General features: G+C 34.3%; 1 protein-coding gene across 2 annotated transcripts in view; it reads right to left on the bottom strand.

The window, feature by feature from the left end:
* Positions 1-15665, bottom strand: part of LOC123559656 (uncharacterized) — a 47103-nt gene extending 31438 nt beyond the window's left edge. The window contains exons 1-3 of one of the 2 annotated variants that reach the window (XM_053552516.1): positions 15372-15665; positions 12983-13021; positions 4106-4163 (exon numbers count right to left, since the gene is read on the bottom strand). In XM_053552516.1, the coding sequence (XP_053408491.1) occupies positions 4106-4163; positions 12983-13021; positions 15372-15389 (115 nt within the window). In that variant the 5' untranslated portion in view covers positions 15390-15665. The remainder of the gene's footprint in view (positions 1-4105; positions 4164-12982; positions 13022-15371) is intronic. The other variant, XM_053552517.1, reaches the window with a different exon arrangement.
* Between the last annotated feature and the right edge of the window lie 5225 nt (positions 15666-20890).

Genomic DNA, 20890 nt, shown 5'->3' with positions numbered 1-20890 from the left:
CATATACACAGTATCTAGTTATTAAAAGTAATGCCCTTTCCTTCCATAATAGTATAATACAATAGTAAATAGGTGTTTTCCTTACCTTGTTGACGAAAAATAAACACGTTTTCGGAAAATACCTTATCACTTAATGGCAATATCCGGTGTACGCATCCTCACCGTGATCAATGTATAGCTAACATGTTTATCTACTCAGTAATCTTAATTTCCTCGTGATTTTCGCATTATTGAGCGAGATAACATTCTAGATGCATTCATATTTGAACAATCCTCGTATTACTATAAGTATCCTTTTTGGGTATATTATAGATTATTCCGGGATATTGTCAAAGTCGGATCTGAATTTCAGTTGTAAAATTTGTTCATCGAAGTTCGTGAAAATTTATGGAAGAAATCATGTGGAAATCTATGGATGGAAGGAGTTCCGCAATGTGCTATACCTAACATCAGAAAATCTGTCTGAAAAGGTTTCAGTCAAAATTGCAGTGGAATTCCATTGACATTCCAGGAAAAACTCTAGATTCTCTTTCAACCCTGGTATGAATGCTGGAGCGAAGACTATTGTGAAGTGTAAATTCTTTACTGGTAGTGATGTGATCGGTCAAAGGGAAGATGCATTCATTTGATTAATTCTACACTGTTTAGACATCAGTGTTAGTACAAATGACAAGAATACAAATATAATTATACTGAACAAGATAAGTAACTTCCGTTGTGTTTAAGTGCAGATATACGTAAATATGAAAACAAGGGTTAAATTACTTTTATATGTATTGTAAGAGTATTTCAGTGTGAATTTGTGTTGAAAATCTTTCTATTTTTCATTTTCTGTACAGGAAAAGCATTAGAATTTTTCGACTGGAACTGCTGTGCTTGTAAGAGGAACTGCTCATGAAAAAGCGTCACATTTGTTCCTTATCGTATACATATATTACTATAAATAGAACTTTCTGGTAAATTGCAGAAATTTATATATATTGGTGAAAATGTCCCCTGATTATTCCGGAAAATTGTCAAAGTTGATTTTGGCCGTTGGAATGTTGTTCCACTCCTGAGTTTAACCTGGTGTTAGTTCATTGACGTTCGGCGGTGGAATACTGCGACGTCTAACATGCTGGTCCAAATTATCCCACAGGTGTTCGAAGGGGTTTAGATCTTTTTTTTCTTCTTTTTTTTCTTTTCTTTTTTTGGCGGGCCAGTCAAATTTAATGGTATTCGTCCAGAGGAAATTCACAGCATCTCTAGCTGTATGGCTTGTGGCATTACCCTGTTGAAACAGAGTGATATTGGCATTATTTTGAAACAGTGGGCTGTCGCCTCGTAAGAATCTCATCCAGGTAGCGTTGGGCATTCAAATTCCAATCGATCACGACGAGAGGTGTGCGATAACCATGCGCAGTGCCTGCCCAGACCAAGACGGAATCTCCACCCCTAAAACGATCTCGTTCAAGTACACAGCAGTCGGCATAACGTTCTATTCTTCTATGATATATTCGAACCCTGCCATCATTTCGATGAATGGAAAATCTCGACTCGAGAAGAGAACGCAATTCCATTGTTGCCTTAATCAGTGATAGTGTGTACTTGCCCAATTAACACGATATACGGGGTGACGTCACGTTAAAACACAGTCAATGTAAGGACGATGTCCAGGTAGCCTTCGCGCAGACGGTTTCGTACAGTTTCAAAAGATATTTGGTTGTTATCTGTTACCAGGGGTGTTAGCAGCAGTGGCAGTGGCAGTTTGGAAACGGTGGGTGTTCATAATGCAGCGTTGTGACGCGGCGGACGTCCACTACGTTGCCTAAGGTTTCGAATAGACGGCTAGAAGTGCCAAGAACCCTAGCAACCTGATTCGTCGCCATACCAGCATTAAGCATACCAAGGACACGTTCACGTAAATATTTTCTTATTGATAATAAGACTGAAAGGTTTGATTTTATAAACAATGAGTATTCTGGTCCGTGCATGCACGATGAAATCGAGTATAACGTTTTCTTTTTTTTGTGTGTGTAATGCGTACAATCCAGTTACAATTGGTTGTATTTCACACATAATCGTTCGCCCGAAAATATGTAAGCCACTTGACATATTGAATTAAATAAATATGTATAGAAATCGGAAGTTTCTTTTTTTTCTGCCATAAAGACATGCCTTTTGATTTTGTTTTCCAGTATATATTATTTCTAACGTATATACTAGTAACATGTTGAAAATTACAAAGAACCCGGCCGCGAGAAGCCAGAATTCAGAAATATGCTCTACAAACACTGTGCTTTTAGAAAATGTTTGTCTTCAAAACTCCCTAAGGGGATGGAGGGTTTCCACTTCGGTGCCTAATAGAAACCTGTTGTTGGCAACAGCAAAATGAAATTCCTAGAAAATAAAAGGAAATGTATAGTCTGTAATGCCTTAGAAGATTTAGAAGACAAGACGAAAGCCATTTTCATTTTTGAAAGTTATAGAGATGTAATACCTCAAATCTAGCCAAGTATTTTCGTAAACATACGAACGTGTTAAAAGTTACAGGGCTTTCATTAAATGATAACGAAATAAAAGCTAGCAAACATTGTGTTTCATACATTTAATCTGATAACATTTGTTCTCTTTCAAAGGTAACTTTTTGTTCCCTCGTACATATGAGCAATTGTACTAGTTTTGTAGTAAAATATGTAATATATGAACAACTTCAAGGTGATTAAACCTTAAAATTATTCCTTGAAAAAAATTGAAAATATAAACACATGTAAATAAATCAAGAAGTAGTATGTATCAAGCAGTTTCGAGCTAGTGGCATACACACGTCAGATTCTTTTCGCTCTGAAGTGCACATTTAAATTTGATTGTAAAATATTTTAATTACAGTTACATGAAAGATAATTGTTGAAGACTTTTCGAACTTTAAAATTTAAAAGAAAATCTGTCATTTTCTCGTTATTTTTCTTTTCTACAGTGCTAACTGTTTCAGCCGCTACGTTTCAGTCACAAATTCAAACTTATTTTTAGATACTTTTGTCACGTAAGCATCACTAGTGACTTGTGTAAAACTGCAAAATTAGACTCAATGTCACGTATATGATCTCCCAGTCGTCATGTAGAAAATGACTTATTCATTGTATGTATCTAAATTTTGCAGTTGCCGCACGTTTTCGTGTTGATAATTCCATCTTAAAATGTTTTCGATATTTCGTTTGATATTCCACTGCGTAGAAAACACTTTCAATAATTTCTTCATGACACCCATAATTGGGTTCTATTTAAAGAAAACCTGTTACTGGTTTGAAGAAGAGGTGGATGAAACTTACTTTACATTGCAGAATGTGCTGTTTGGAATTTTGTATAGTATTGTACTATTTATACTGAAAAGTCTGCCGAACTTTAAGACCTTTATAGCATACGCTTTGAAAATATTTGCAAGTTTTAGTTAAAATTTGTCAATTGTTCATCTGACGAAACGACCATTCATGGAAAAAATGGTTTGATATATATGATTTCACCGCAGTATGAGCCTAATACACTGCCATTCCTTTTAATGGCCTCTGCTATTGTGTGAAATTTTGACAACAACACAAATAGTTTTAGAGTTATGCCCAGGAAAAAAGTCATACGAACGTATGGACAGACGGACAGACTATCATAGAACTGTATCACTAATATAAAGATTTCGTAATAATGTATTTGATGCCAACAGTGAAAAGCAAATATGTTAGAGCTCTACATAACAATGCTTATAACGTTGTAGTCTTGATGACCTAATTACTAAATGATTAAATCAATCAAAACGTACTTCTATAAGGCATGTCTACAGAAATTTTTAGAGAAAACATGAATTATGCATATACGACTAAAATGAATGCAATGTAGCACATTTAAATTCTCGTAGTGGATTACCATATTTTCATTATCTACAGTCTTGATGACAGGGCATCGACATTATAACTTGAACACTGACATTAATTTTACAACAATCATTTGTTTCTCTGTATGAAGAATAATAGGTTATTAGATTTGTATCGATAAATATGCATGAGCTCTGCAGCCTACTTGCCTACTTTAATTGAATAGAAATATTTTGAACAGAAAGGTTAGGTAAACAACTTACCACGATGAACATAAAATACACGCCCGCGTATTGTATCATATCTCTCCTCCCAACCATCCTGGAAATGTATATATAGATATATATTATACGAGAAATCTTTCAAAATATCTGCCACACTTACTTTACCCATCATACAAAACTTTTTACTATGATAAGACAATTAAGTGAAATAAAAACTGACTTTTAAGATTGGACGTAGAAATGTAGCGGTGTGCGGTACCATGAGAACGGTTGATGAAACTGGTCAAACGTTTATAAAATGATTTAAAACTAAAACTACTAAATGTTTTTAGTGAAACTTGACATACGGTATTATTACATTAGTACCCATCACATAGATTTAACATAATGGAAATTACTATCTCAATGACCTAGATTTGGGGCGCATGTGCAAAATTACATAGTTCGCACGTGCATAATTATTAATTTGTTTTTTAAGGATTTCTTCTTTAAAATTAGATGTAGCGATATTTTATGTTGCTGTTATTTTTTATGCTAAAATTTCTATTAAAAATGACAGAACAGAATACTATATTAAATTTGTTTCCCAGTCCATTTGTCTTTTCTTTCACATTTGATCACAGCGCACTTGATCAAAATATTAACCGGCCACTTTTCGAAATTATGTATTTCAGAGGATGCATGCTTCATTTGTATAGATCAATTGTATTTTTCTTGTATTTTGATGGATGCTGCAAAATGATCACTTGCTGGATAAGATCATTTTACTTGTAACAGTGTTATCGCTTATTGTATTAAAACAGTAAAATAGAACGTAAATCGCATGCCTATTTTTTTCAAAGTACAGTTTCCACAGAAATGAATAGCTAATTAGTTATTTACTTGGAAAAACATAGCCATTGTATTACAACATCACTCGAGCGTTTTAAAATGTAAAAAATTCAAATTACCTCTTTTTTTTAAAAATCAAGGAAACAAGAATGGCTATCCAACAGGTACAGACAAAACTGCATAATTCTTTGTTTGAAATTACAGTAAGGGCTTTTAAACATTAATGAATTACTACTACTAAATCTGTGCTGAAAGTTCCTTTTCAAATAATTATCAGATTTGATTTAAATTGAACTTTTGAAAAAGTCAATGCGTTTGCACATTGAAAACTCCTGAAAAGGGCACTTAAAGATGGTCAATCACATTTTATGACATTTTTCTGTTTTCATATGCTCTGTTAGAGATTTATTTAAGAAACAAAAATACTCATTACATAGAGTTAGATCCGTATTGAAAATGTATATTTTATTACTTTTTATAAAATTTTGTAATTACCCCCTTTAAAACTTGAAACTGTTTTATTTGATTAAACGCCTATCTTTACGTAAAACATATTCAATGACGTTTTAAAAACACATAAAAAATACGTCTAAAAATTAAGACATTTTAAAGATGTAAGAAATGAATGAGCATAAATATCATTGTGAATAAACTTTTTAGTAAGTATGAAACAAAAGATAAGGCATCAGATAAGATTAATAAAATATTATAATATTTAGATACAGTAAGATACCGGTAGCTGTTTAGTTAGTAAGTAAGTAAAAGTGAGTTATTGTGACATGTCCATAAGTTATTACAAACTTTTTTTTTGTATTCGTGATAAAATTGTTCATAATTGAATATATGTACACAGTAAAAATCATGCAGTTCATGTTACCACAATATCTTCAAAATCACAGTCACAGGCTCTAAAAGTAATTTCTAAAATAAAGAGTTTTCAACTTCTTTTTGTAAACATCTAATGTGTCTGAGTTCCTTATTTCGAGAGGCAATTCGTTCCAGATTTTAGGTCCAACAGCACTAAAACTTTTGCCACTGAACGTTTTGCGCTTGTTGAAAGGAACAACACCCAGTAACGGAATTTGAAGAACGCAAGTTCCTTGTCTGAGTTTGTTTATGAGATGTTCTGAAAGATATTTAGGAGAATTTCCGACTGAACAATTATACATGTAGGTGAGCATCTTGAATGTGATTCTAGCTTTGATGGGTAGCCAGTGAAGATCATAGAGCGCTTGTTTGGAACTGTCATATTTTCTTCGATTTAGAACAAGTTTTGCACACATGCTTTGAATTCGTTGCATTTTGCTCAACAAGAGTTTCAGCAGCCTCTTTGGTTAGATATTTCCGAATACATTTTATTCTGAAGTAGTTGAGCATCGCTGTTGTACACTTTCGTTTTACATGCTCTTTTAGGTTCAAGTTTTCGTGTAGGTATGCACCTACATATCGAATAAAGCTCACTAATTTCACTTCATCACCTACAATGCATATTTTGTCAGTTGCACACTTATAGAGCTGTTGCCTACTACCAAACATGATGAACTCGGTTTTGGAAGTGTTCATTTTGAGCTTATTTTCATTTATCCAGTTGTTGATTGTTATAGCACATTGTTCCAGTTCTTGTATTGCCTGGGATTAAAGGGTTTATTAGCAGTGTGGTCATCCGCAAAGCCGTAAACTGAAATCGATGGCGGAATAACATCAAATAGAGCCAAGGTCCTAAGCAACTCCCTTGTGGAACGCTCATTGTAAATGGCGTGGAAAGGACATGGTCGAATTGACGCTTACTCAGCAACTTCTGGGCCGCAGATAGGAATCAACCCAGCTCAGTGCTGTTCCACAAACGCCATACTGATTGTTCAACATATCAACGAGAATGTTATGGTCTACAGTATCAAAGGCGGCACTGAGATTGATGGCAATTAGCGCCGTAACTTCTTTCTTTTCCATAGCAGCCAGTAAATCATTTACTAGACGTAACATTGCTGATTCACAAGAATGGATTTTTCTGTAAGCAGATTGGTTTTGGGGTAGAAGATTATGTTCATTTACATTATCGTTGAGTCTGAACAGTGCTGCTTTTTCAATAAGTTTGGACAAAAACGAGAGGTTCTTCCTCACTCAGATCTTAATAGACTGTCAAAACAAGGAATATCTTGTTCACATGGTTGAAAATTATCGAAATGTTTCAACGATTTTCTTTTTTTTTTTTATTTTGTTTATGAAATGATCTACAAATTTCTCTGCCAGTGTACTGTCATGTCCAGTTGGCATAGGGTTCTCAGACCTAGTGCCAGTTGTCTCAGATACAAATTTATAAAGCTTTTACGAGTCACTTTTGGCATTTAGAACTTTTTCACTCAGAGATGTTTTTTCACGTTTGAATTCTTTTTCGTAATTTTTACGTGCTGTTTTGAAGGCTTCATACAGATGTGATTGTCTATGTTTCTTCCACAAACGTTCAGACTTGCGTGCCGCTCTTTTAAGATGAAGGAGCTTTTCTGTGAACCAGGGTTTTGGAGCGCAACGGATGACTGTTTTTTCTATAACTGGTGCGTGTGAGTTCATAATCATTTCTTCTGCTGTCTGAAATTTATCAACAAAGAGTCGACATTGTCACTATCGATGGCCATTTCTCTCAGATTACTTGAAAATGTGTTCGTATCTATGTCTTTGAAATTTCTAAAAAACACCACCTCACTGGTTATATTTTCCTTTTTAACATTTGTCACAAATTTAACTGCACAGTGGTCGGAAATATATGGACCTTGTTCACAAGAAATTACTTCAACAGCATTCACCACTTCCGTAAGGACTAGATCAAGAATGTTACCGCCAGTGTGTGTACTGAATTGTACATGCTGTTACAACCCATGGCATACAAGGAATTGTTGATTACTGTTACTGCATTTGTGCCATCGTGGATGTGAAGGTTAAGATGGCCATTACATTTGAATTCTGTGGTAGTACAGTGCTCCCTCTCTACAACAACACCCTTTGGGAGACGGAACAGTTGATTGTTGTTCGGAAAGTTGTTGTAGAGAGGTAAAATAAAGAACAATTAGCATATTTTGGAGTCAGTAGCAAGTGTTGCTGCAAGTAGGAAATTGTTGTTCAGAGGGCCACTGTAGAGAGGGAACACTGTACTCCCTCCATATATTGAAAGAAGTCTGTGACAAACTGGGAACTAGTGGACAAAGATGGAGGTCTGTATATCCCAACTACATGCATGGTCATGTTCTTGAAAATCACTGTCAAACACCATATTCAAAACTTTGAGAATTTCCAGCTGATAGTTTGTGTATGTTTACAGCAGATCTACATGTCAGTACAACACCACCACCCATCCTATTTTGCCTGTTCAGTTTGTAGCCATTTTGATTGAGATCAGACGTTTCATATTGATGTTGTTTGTCGTCGGAATACCAAGTCTCTGTAAGAAGGGCAAAATCTATCTTTTCCTCACGTAATAATTGACCAATTAGAACATCTTTGTTTACTGCAGAGCGACAATTCAGCGTCAGACATGTTAGCTGTTCATTTTGTCTGTTCAATTTATTGCCATTTCTCTTAGGATATAAATGATTGCTAAAGTTTACACCTCGAAAAACCACTGGTTTACGGTAACCACTTTTGCTACTGTTCAAAGCTTGTGCCTTCAGGCGACCTGCTCTTGTTCCTCTGTACTGATTCAAGATTCTCAAATCTTTTAATCTTGATAACACAATTGTTATAGGATTAGGTGTACATTTTGTCGATTGTCCAATTTGGTGTAGAAAATTACTGTCATACATTTTAAAATCCATTATTGGCTATAACAATGGTGAGCGAAAGTTCACAAAGTGTTTATCAACAATAAATGTATCCAAATTTATTGTATGTTATTGTTTCTGATGCTGATTCTGGATCAACACATGCAGCAATCCAAAAATTAATGACACCAACACATATAACACACATTCACAAAACCACACTCCAAAAATCACGTCTCCACTCCCACTATTAACGACAACAAAATCAAATCAAATCAGAGCTCAAAAAGTGCAGCCTAACACTATGGCGCATATGTGTTCGCACTGACTCCCTTCAATATAAAAGTATTCTAAAAAAAAGTAGTCTATTTTTTTATTTCAATAGAATTTCTAGTTTTATATTTGCATTAGATAATTATTTGATTTTTTTCAACTACCTGAAACACAATGTAAGTTTTAAAACAGCGTTCAGCTTCAGAATTCATCTTTGAAATACTGTTGAAAAAAGGCGTTAAACCCAAAACAAACAAACATTTTTTTTTTCAATCTATCTGGGTTGCGCAAAGAGAGTTAATAATAATTTTACAAACGTGCAATTCTAATTAATTTTGGCAAAATACGTACTTGACAATGCAAATGTTTGACAACTTTAATACAGTAGTACTTATATTCATATGGTTTCTTAGGCAAAACATGTTCATTTAATTTATACTTATGCCAAATAAACGTTATCTTGTTGGGCAACCAGGATAGGAAAATCAAATTTTAAAAAATATGTTCAGTGAAAATCTGATATTTATTAAGTACTTGGTGACCATATATAAGTGTAAATGATCAGTTGATTAAGTTTTGAACAAATCCATTTGTTAACTGAAATCTGGTCAACCACCTTTAAAGCAACTGCTCTTTCGGCACCAACCCAAATGTTTGAACGTATAATTCGAATCATGTTGGTTGGGAAATGTTTACTTTTATCCAATTTGGTGGGATACGTACAGGATTGCCAAGAATGTACGATCAAATTTGCTAAATAATTATAATGCTTTGCGTAATTTTTATTTTGGAGGTGGGTCAGTTGTTGTCACTCTGTTGATATTTCGTATAATGCAATCAACTTTCAAGAGATATCATCACCATTGGTATGTTACCAAGTACACTTCATATTTTGTACATACCCCGGATGGAAAACTCAAAGGAATATACCATGTTTTTGAAAGAGTATGTCTGTATTTACAGCTTTTCTGATATTTCTTCATGTAGTAGCATCCTCTGCATGCAGTTACGAAGAAAATATCTATATGTTAAAGTGTCAGTTTGCAAAAGGATGGTCAGTAAATGTTATCTTTATACGTTTTCATTCCGGCTCCGTTACTTCAATAAATCGCTTTTTTTTTCGTTATTTTATATGCAAAAACACTTATATTCACAAAAGGAAAAATAAGAAAATTAATCCAAATGATCTTTTTACCATGATGACTTACATTCTAAACATTTAAAACACACATATACCATCATCTCGATTCAAAAAGCAGACAGAAAGTTAGTTCAGGACAACGTGTAAAGACGAAATCCGAGTAGTAATGAATAACTCCAGGTGGCCCAACCCCGGCCCTCCACCGCCACTACCCCTTTTTCAATTTGAGCAACTTGAATAAATCCAGGACGTATCAGTGCTTGAACTAATTCTTTATTACTTTACTAACTTAGTACGACTGCTCCGGCACTTATAAATATGCACATTAAGAATCAATTTGCTTTGAGTGAAAATACCGAAATGGTACAAGGTTACATTATACGAATTCAGTTCTTTCTTTGTTTCATATGAACAATTAAATCTTAAGACCTCATTTTCAGTATTTTACAGCATTTCAATGATATAAAAACATATGAGCCGCGCCATGAGAAACCCAACATAGTGCATTTGCGACCAGCATGGATCCAGGTCAGCATGCGCATCCACTTCCGATTACGGTTCTCTAGCCACTGCCAATATGAATACCTGCTTGTGTGTCCTATCATTCCCACTACACTCATTATTTTCTAATTTTATAAAGCTGATTGGCAGCAATATCAGTCTTTATGTGAAAATGCTTTGACTTTGGATAATTTCTTAATTTTTTAATATCAACTTTCTGTCATTCTTTCTGAAATTGCCGGTAGGTCCACACAAAAAAACTTCAGGAAGTTTTAGACATAAAAGTAAAATATGATGTAATGAAGATTGTAAGACTGCTGTTTGAAAACATAGAGAAGACATGATAAAATGCAATATAAGACCGACTAAAGAAAATCTACAATCAGTTAAGATTTTGAAAGCTAACTCTCGCAGAACTATTAAACAAACAAAGAAAAGGTCCTGGCATTAACATTATTCTAGGTCGCCAATTAAAAATGTCTGTGATCTATGATTCGAAAACAAAGTGGAAAAGCAAAAACTTTGAATGTTTCTGATCTAACTAAACCAAACCAGAACAGTCTATTGCTTGTACAAAAGAAGATATTGCAAACACACTTGGTGAACATTTTTTCAAATGCTCTTCAACAAACAATTATGATCAACGTTTACAAATATAAAAATATCAAATCTACTAAAGAAAGTAAACATTAAAATTAAAATGCAAATAACGATGAAGATTGTAATAAAATTTTATCGTTCTGAATGAACTCATTACATAGTTATGAAGGACCCCTTTGATTAAATTCTACTTAAAATCGTGAAAAATGTGTTTGTCTTGATAACGACACATATGAAAACTCATTAAATAAAACATTTTTTACCTGTGGGAAGGGTAGGGTAATGTAATTCATCGCAACAGTAATAGGGTGTCGATTTTGTCGCAATGTCATATATCAAATACAATCTAAACATTAAAATCTGAGCTCTGTACTGAAATATTTCCGTCGTTTAAACGGATATTTTAATTCAGTTATACTAAGTAAAATAAAATAGTACAGTTTTTCTAAGAAAGATGATATGCAGGAAAAATATTCAATTGCGATATCTGGTGATTTGGGGGTAGTGGTAGCATAATGTAATATTACCAGAAAATGAATTCGGTGACCCCATAGTTCTATTTCAATAAACAGAAAATAAAGTTTTCATAATCAAGTCAGTGGTTGTCATATTCTATATGTTGGGTTTTACATGAAACAAGATTGAACGAAATTTTTATTCAAACCTTAACGCCATATTTGCCGCTCTGACGTCATTTTAACTTAAATATCGACTTTAATGTTAAAATGATCTCCAAAAATTTTACACCATTTTAAAGACATTTTTAAATGGAAATATGATGAGTAATAAGCAAATCAGTACTTGTTTATTTACGAAAACAGTCTGAAAGACGTGAAATCACGGTTCATCAAAAATTGACGTCTTAGCCGTGTTTGAAAACTTGGAGAGAAGAAAGTTACAGAAATATCAAAAAAATGTAAAATACGCATTAAATGAGGAATATGCTGAATTATATATTAAACAAAATGTCGAAACGGAACCATTTCACATCAACTTGGGCGCTTTCCACCTTAAATACAAACGTCGGGAAATTAAGTTATAAAAAAGTTATTCTTTCAGCTCATCATGTAAAAACAGTTAATATTATTTTATATGACTCGAACCATAAAAGAGCTCTATGCCCAACGGTCATGCTTCAAGTATCACAAAAGAAAGAACACTATTGGATAAGACTTTATGAATATGAAGTTAATGTCACAGTCTTACAAGCGGCAAGAATGCCATATATTAAATGGATGAGGAGATTTTAAAGTACATTTAAAGGACTTGTGTGTATACATAGAATTTCAATAAATCTTTTAATCGCTTGGCAGCGGTAACTAAGTAGAATAATAGCAGAAACGGTTTGATTGAGTCTGTTTATGGCCCAATCACTAGTTTAAGCAAAAATCTATTATGCAGGGACATTGAATAGACTCTGTGGCCTTAAAAGACAAAAATGATAGCACTAAGACATATATTAAACTAGATATGTGTCCACAGGACACAGGTGCCCCCCGACTCTTGCCACTGTACATGCTTTCATGACTCTAGGTGAAATATTTTTAAGATGTTTGCAACACAAACTTTTATTAACTTTATGTATATTTTGCACTAAATTAAGAACCATAACTCCGGCATGAGTGAGTGAAATCCATAGAGAACACCAACAGGTGCACAACTTCACATGCTATAAAACAATCCTTTGATGTTTTTTGACGCTAGATCAAGTACATTTTGAAATACATGTAAATTACTGGGTCATTTCTAAGGGTACAGTCTTATCTTCACTTAGTTACGCTAATTAAATTGCAGTAAAGGCAAGAAAAGTATACAAACTGGCAGATATTTTCCTCCAGTATCTTGTTTTCTGTTATCCTGAAATATATTGTGATTTATATAAATAAATATAATGACAGTTATGTGATCTACCAGTCTGAGAAAGAAAGGGTAATTGATAGAACGAAGACAGTGGTAATGTTGGAAGCAATGCTCTAACACCACTGCAACAAAGACATGCATTCAAAACGCAGTCCTAAATGTTTTCTAAAGTGTATCTGAGGTTATAATATTACCATTGATAATCATTGGACATAAATTTATTTGTATCAGAAATAACAAAACAACACCAGAAGAAACAAAAATGAAAATACATCACGCATGCAGAAAACGACAGTAGTAACGCGACCGTAGATAGCTTCACAACACGATACAAACCTATACTCGGTAGTTAATAGCCGGGAATGAATTTTGACTTTAAAAAAAAAACGAAAGGTCGTTACTTATTCCTTGAGGGTAGGGTCCATATTTTGAAAATATATTCAAACAACGCTAAATCATAGAAAGAAAGAGTTGTTTTGAATGAAAATTGAACATCATATATAAAATGCATATCACTCTACAAAACGATTATCAATTTCCTGATTATACACTGAATTCCGAAAAAGGACAATTAAATTTTGGATTGTTCAACGCTTTTACACACCCTACTTTTTTGAAAGAACTATTAGATATCTTCATTTTATTGCATTTGAAATAATGTTCGAGTGCTGAAATTTCACATAATAGGATTTAAATTTTTGTCACGTGACATTGTCTTCGTTGGTTTACGGAATTCGGCGAAGCCTGGCGAGTGAATTAGTGACCAGCTGGTCATTAAATATTTCATGATTTTATATCCATTCGTATCTCAACAATATTTGGCCATCCAAGTCTAACTAACGGGCGAATTTCTTCATTAGACTGTTTTCTACAAATCTACAAAGTTATTTGCTTTCTTTTAGTGGTGATTTTGAACAGGATTATAACTTTAATTTTCTGATCGCAACTTCTGTAGTTGTTGAATTGTTTGGTACTTGTTACCTTCTGGTTGTAAATTTGCTGCGTTTATCATTTTCATAGATATAAATACCTTTCCCTTTGAAAGTTTGAATTAGTGCTTAAAGTGTTCTAGCCACATACAAAACATTTTTCATGGTGCGCTTCAGAACAATGTACAGCACTAAAACGAAGCAATACAGTAACTCATAACCTATAAGATTCCTAAAATTGAATATAATTCGTCGTAATATTACCCATACATTAACTCTTTACTGCAAGTTGCACTAATATACATCTCGCTAGTAACCACTCATACAAAACCGGAAATACTTAACTGTTTGGTATTATTCATAAAAATATAGTATTATCCTTCCGTATTATGATAAATATACTTTATCTACACACATATCTATATAATAACATAGCAGTTTAAACAAAAATAATAAGGAAATTCTTAATGTTGTCTCCAAGAGAAAAAGTCAAGTTATATATTTATAAATGCTTTACTGCAATCTAATTACATAAGATGTAGTAAAAGTGTTGTAAAATACGTACTATTTTAGCCTGAAATAATGAAAAATTAAGAATACAAGTAAATGAAAACTGCCATATTGGATGACATGTGGTGGCACCTTTACATTTTCGCGTGTCGTATAGACACGCATCCGTAGTGTTCGGCTAGGTACACTTAATCATATACGGAACAGAATTAATCCCCAGTGAAATACACGCAAATTAACGCAACTATTACCACTAGATAACAACAGAAAATGGTATTAATGTATCGATTTTAACTAGAAACTTTTCAAGTGTCGTCGTAGTGGCTTATTCATATACGCAGTTAACCCCCAGTGTATTTAACTGTTTCATTTGCCTTTGTTTTAGTGAACATCTTTAAATCGGTTGAGGAGATATCGTTTGAAGGTTTTTTCCATTTTCAACAGATCAAGTTTGGTGAAGACGCATAGATATAGGTAAATTGGAGGAAGTTGTTTAAAGGTGTATCTAATGTTAGCTGTGGTGGCCCCTCAATGTAGTCAAGTGAGACCATCTGAGGAAAATTGAGAGACATATTTGTCAGGATTCTGCCGACCAAGTTCAGTGTAATCTCAGGGGACAAATTGTTTCAGTAAAGGTTTTGGCGTAGGAAGACAAGCGATTGACCCCAGTAGAAGCCGGACTATTCCCATATTCTAACAGGTCACTCTAAATAGCTAATGATTGTCTTTATGAACTCATTATTCCGAAATATTCCATATGGCAACCAACTTGAATTCAGTACAGAATTAGTCATATTTACCTTCTGTACTATATTATGCATTTCCCATATTTTCGCCTAGCTTAAGTAGAAAATAACTCAACATTGTTTCAAATATTTAAGTTAAATTTCTATTAAGTAACGACTTACCTGACTACTGGACGCCATTTAATCAATCACTATTGTGCGAAATGTTTGGCCTGACACATACACAGCAACCATTAAGATATTGATTTACTTCCACGAATGTATTTCAAACCAGAAATTATCATGTAAATTATTGTTTTAAACTGGATCCGTTTTCACTGTATTACATATCCATAGCTCAGTTGGCACATTTCTAAACAATCTCACAAGGCATAGGCCCTATGTATATTTTTGACAACATAGAAAACGACGTCAGACAACCTCTTCAGCTTTTTCCGGACTGCATTCAGAGTTCACGCGCAGCGGTCACGCTGTCTTAAGTATGCGCGTGGACTTCTGTTGGTTTTTTGTAGTTGTTGTTGTTGTTTGTTTGTTTGTTTGTTTAAGTCTTTTTTGTTTTGTTTTTTAAATATTTACGTGAATTGGTCGATATATTATTCTTAAGTCTCTAAAGCAGCAGCGATACCAACTGGTAGAAAATATCACATTTACATACTTATTTCAGCGTATTATACTACTACCAATGGTCGTTGATAGGTTATTTAAGTGTTGTTTTTTTATTGCTTGACGGGTTATATTTAGTAAATCTTATATAATACCGGTGGGTATTATTTGTGTGTCTTGTGTTGAAAGTGTTGCATATTTTGAGGTACTGTGTTGGAATAAGTGTGTACTTTAATTTGAAATGTCATTTTAGGAAATCTAAAGTACGTTACGGTGCTGAACTTGGCAATTACAGGAGAATCGCGATGCACAGCTGATTGTTATAAAAATTGCCTTTATAACATTTCTTATATTTCCGTTCCGTTTTACTTATTGCTACATAACTAATGCTAGTGTTTTGTTCAACAAATTTGCAGTTAATAAGAGTTACAGTTAAACTTTGACAATGCCTACGTTACATTTTCCTATAACTATCTCTAAAATAAAGCACCTACGGTATTTCCAAAAGCCGGATCCAGGCGGACTCACGTAGCACCCCTTTTAGAGCTAACAGGCTACCACTCAATGAGAGGGTTCGCTACTGAAGTTCAACATCATCGGTTAAACGTGTATTCATTCGCTAGCTTTCTGTCGTTTTGCAGAATAAAGGTGCTTAGCACATCCAATAACCAATGCTCACTAACTGAAACAAGGGTGATTAAATTAGTTCTATCACTGATGGTCTTTAATGAAAACTGTTGGACATAACTATACGGGAGTTTCCTGTACTTATTAATTGATGATAACTCATATACCTGAAATGTCGATTTAATCTAGTAATACTAGTAACTGACCAAGTAATCCATTGTTGAATTGTACGTATTCAGATACAGTAACTATGTTTCAATAGTATTATAAAACGTGAAGAAAAAGGAAAGTACAGCTTACATTCGTTGGATTAAAATAGTTCAAGGGAGTCAAAATAGATTTTAAGACAGTAACCGTCCATTCAGCAATTATTGGTCTGGTAAAAGAAGTTGGTCGATGAATTGTTACCCCAATAGCTCCCACCATAAGCATTTTATAAGGGATCGTCCCTCATATTATGACTGACCTTTAGACTAAGTGCTAGATGGGCACCGGACAAAAAGTCCAAGCGTTTGGATTGCGCCAGAAAACTTTGGAATAAATTATAAAAACTTTATTTTATGCTTATTGGTGAAATACTGGAAAATAGCAGTGAGATATAAATCGATATCACTCACTGTGCCGAACTTTTTTTTCCAGATAAATTATCTCCCTTGAAATATATTCTTTAATTACCTCCCTTTGCTGCCTTTAAAATTACTGGATTATGATACTTATAATACTCAAGCCATACACATGTCATGAACTGCTAGACAATCCTATTTAGAACAGGCTAGCTATATAATTAAATTTGCAAAAGAAATAATGTTACCTTTGTCAGCTTGGTTGCTAGGCCTTGCCATTCATGTAGCTACAGATATATATGTGTGTTTCCTCTACTTTTTTCCATTGGTTCACTATCGTGTGGTAGATTTTACTGGCGACAGCACATTTAGTTGGTTGTTGTCTTAGTTAATTATCACAAGACATCAACTCAACCTTACGTAATATGCCAGCATTTTCGTCGAAGACGAAGTACTTTCCCACTCCAACTCCAAGCCCAGCCAGTTGTGTTCCAACTTCCATTCATTTTGTTATGCTATGCAGCTCCTAGATCAATATTTCCTAGCTATTTCTATTGAATCCATTATGATATTTAATTCTGCAGCTTGACTTTCCAAGGACTTACGCATATTCCTCAGTTCTTTAGATTTTTCGTGTTGTTTTTTAATCTGACCTTCAGCGTGTGTTTTGGTAAACAAAGCAAGCTTCCGGTTATTCAACGAACTGACGGATTGACCCGAAAAGTTTTAAATATGCTTCTACTTAACTACCGGCATTTGTCAATGTCTCTGTTAGCCGCGGACTGTGTATTTTTACACAAAATATTTAAATGCAGTTTTTGTTTTTAAAAACAAAATGGCGTCGTGTTGATTTAATGAACCTAATCACCAATATTCGATATTAATGTGCCTAAGTGTCCATGGTAATTTAGCGGATGTATCATTTGTAACATGGTAGCTTAAATAAATCCGAATTTCGTCATGAATTATTGGATTTATATGAACATTTATGCACGTAATAAACAGAAAATTCGTTGATCTTCACAAACTAGCATAAAATAAAAAGAAAATTTGTTTGTTTGCAGTGAGATATCGAAATATATCATCACCGATAAGGGAGACAATTCTGATATTTTCACGAAGGCGGAGCCTTCGTGAAAATATTCAATTGTCTCCCTTATCGGTGATGATATATTTCGATATCTCACTGTAAACAAACAAATATCCTCTATGTAATACCTAGAAAACTTCTGATTTGTTCACTGGGAATGGAACTTGCGTTCATTATTTTGAGCCCAAGCGATGCATAGTTATCAAACAATGTTTGATTAAAAGTCAAACACGACCTTTTTAATCTTTACTTTATCAGAAAATGCGAGAATGAGGACTATGCATTGGGGATTTACTTTCTAGTATTAGAACAGAGAGTAAATGCTTGTCTTAATTTAAAATTGTACATTGCTGGTGGAATAGGTTTGCTTTCAACTTACAATTATTTATAATGACGAACATTCATCTCTACGTTGGTTTCAAAAACTTTTTGTTACCTGTGTCATTTTCGATTGAAAAGTATGTTGTACTGTATATTAAGTAAACTTCCATGATTTTTCAGAGGCATACGAGGATGATTCAGTATTGCCATTGGTCTTTATGTGACAAGATTATCAATTAGATCAAGGCAATGTTCAAGTCTGGCGATTGATGACCAAAATACTGCGGAGAAGTCTCCCCATAGTATACTGTTGAGACACTAAAGTTACAGAACCATGGGCACTTCTACTGGCATTGCGTTTAACTGGATCATTTTTGCAATGATAATAGGAAAAAAACGCATTGTCACCAATAAGCTGTATGTCTTTCAAACCTTTACTTGGCCTGTATTTTGACAGTAAAAATCTGAACACAGTGCTATCACAGTAGCTCATCTGAGGTTAGCTGAGCAACTTATAACGCTGAATACCATTCCAATAAAATTTCATCAAGGCATGTCAAATACGCTTGGCGGTATATGTAATACAGATTTTCTCCGATGGAAGGAGGAACAGACAAATGCAAATCTATATCACAATCGCAAAATGCTGGCATAACAAGCAAGACCTTAGATTTGGAAATGACATATGGTATCAAGTCCCGTTAGGTGTCCCGTTAGGGCTATCGCTGTCGCTTCAGGTACGCGCGATGCCACGACAATATGATACTAAATATGACGGAAAGATTTGAAATTTGAACTCAATTTATGACCTTGACCTAAAACCTACAGCCCAGGATCATATTCCCTGCACATTGTCTCATCACTACCTACTAACATGCAATGTTTGAAGTCAGTACCTTGCATGCTTAATAAGTTATGCCCCGGACACGAAGTATGGCGGATATATTTGACCTTTGAGCTCTGTTTGTGACCTTGACCTTTGACCTACAAACCCGATTGATTAAAAATCAAACACGACACATGATCATCGTGTCATCATCTCGTCTTGGAATTGCGCGTACCTGAGGCGACATCGATAGCACGATGGCCCCAACGGTACACCGTACTAAATTACACATATGTATTTTTAGTTCAGTTCTGACGTTTGCATTCTTCAGAAAGTCTTAGAAAGTCTTAGAAAGCCTTACGTTTTGGAGAACATTCGTGCTCAATGCACTCCATGGAAACACTTCCCCATCTATTACACGATATTGTATCACATAAAAAGTATTTTACTGCATTTCCTACGAATCAGTTTTATAATGCAAATACCTTGAATAGTCATCGAAATTTAAACTTTCCAAGCATTGGAACGTTGTATAATTTGGAGTAACCTATTACAACAAAGCTAGAACTAGATGGTCTGTAACTTATGTATAAAGACATTTTGATATAATTATCAAGAGAATGAAATAAATCTTATATACTTATTGTATACTATAAACGCGTAATTGTTCTCTACATTTCCTTATGTAACATTGATGAAAAAAGACAAAGGTCCTAGTCTGCATCAATCAAATTATGGATTTGTTTAAAAAATGCTTGCAAATTGATTGGCATGAATGGCATAATTGACGGGCTATGTCCGAAAAGCTCTACGACACGACACAATATTCTCGTACGGAATTACCAAGGAAATGGATTTTTACGTTCACTTTGTCTCCGTGTCAAAACTTACCTTTGAACTAAATACGTATGTACATACAAAACTGAAACTGGTTTATTTCCAATCCTTTTATAGCTGTTAAATATTAATCAGAGGAAAATGGACTTTAACACATCATTACATTAAACTAAGTTTCCACTCTAAGTAGAAAGTTTAAACATTATTTTTGCAAATCTTTTAGTAAACTGGTATATTTAATTGTTCTAATAACTTTTGAATACTAATACAAAGGACCCGCCCGCTTAGCTGAGTAGGGAGAGCGTCGGTCTACGGGTCATGGGGTCGTGAGTTCGATCCTCGGGCGGGGCGTATGTTCTCCGTGACGATTTGATAAAAGACATTGTGTCTGAAATCATTCGTCCTCCACTCTGATTAATGTGGGGAAGTTGGCAGTTACTTGCGGAGAACAGGTTTGTACTGGTACAGAATCCAGGAACACAGGTTAGGTTAACTGTCCGCCGTTACATGACTAAAATACTGTTGAAAAACGGCGTTAAACCCAAAACAAACAAACAAACACAAAGGACCAACCCTCTAATGTTGTTAAAACTTGTGGCTTGGTCCTTACTGCCATATATAATCTGAATACCTATCATATTCTCTTTTCTACACTTAAAGCATTTTAAATATTTCAAAATTTCAGAGATCACGTCGTATTCTGCCTAACTACCTTCTTCAATTATAATCTGCCAAAAATTGATGCGTTTGCAACGTTTAACATAATCCACGGATGTTTTGTTGGCCTGGAGATAATTTATATCATTCATTGAAG

This window comes from Mercenaria mercenaria, chromosome 10, assembly GCF_021730395.1.
Source record: "Mercenaria mercenaria strain notata chromosome 10, MADL_Memer_1, whole genome shotgun sequence".
Taxonomy (NCBI): domain Eukaryota; kingdom Metazoa; phylum Mollusca; class Bivalvia; order Venerida; family Veneridae; genus Mercenaria; species Mercenaria mercenaria.
This window is presented reverse-complemented; position numbering and strand designations above follow the sequence as displayed.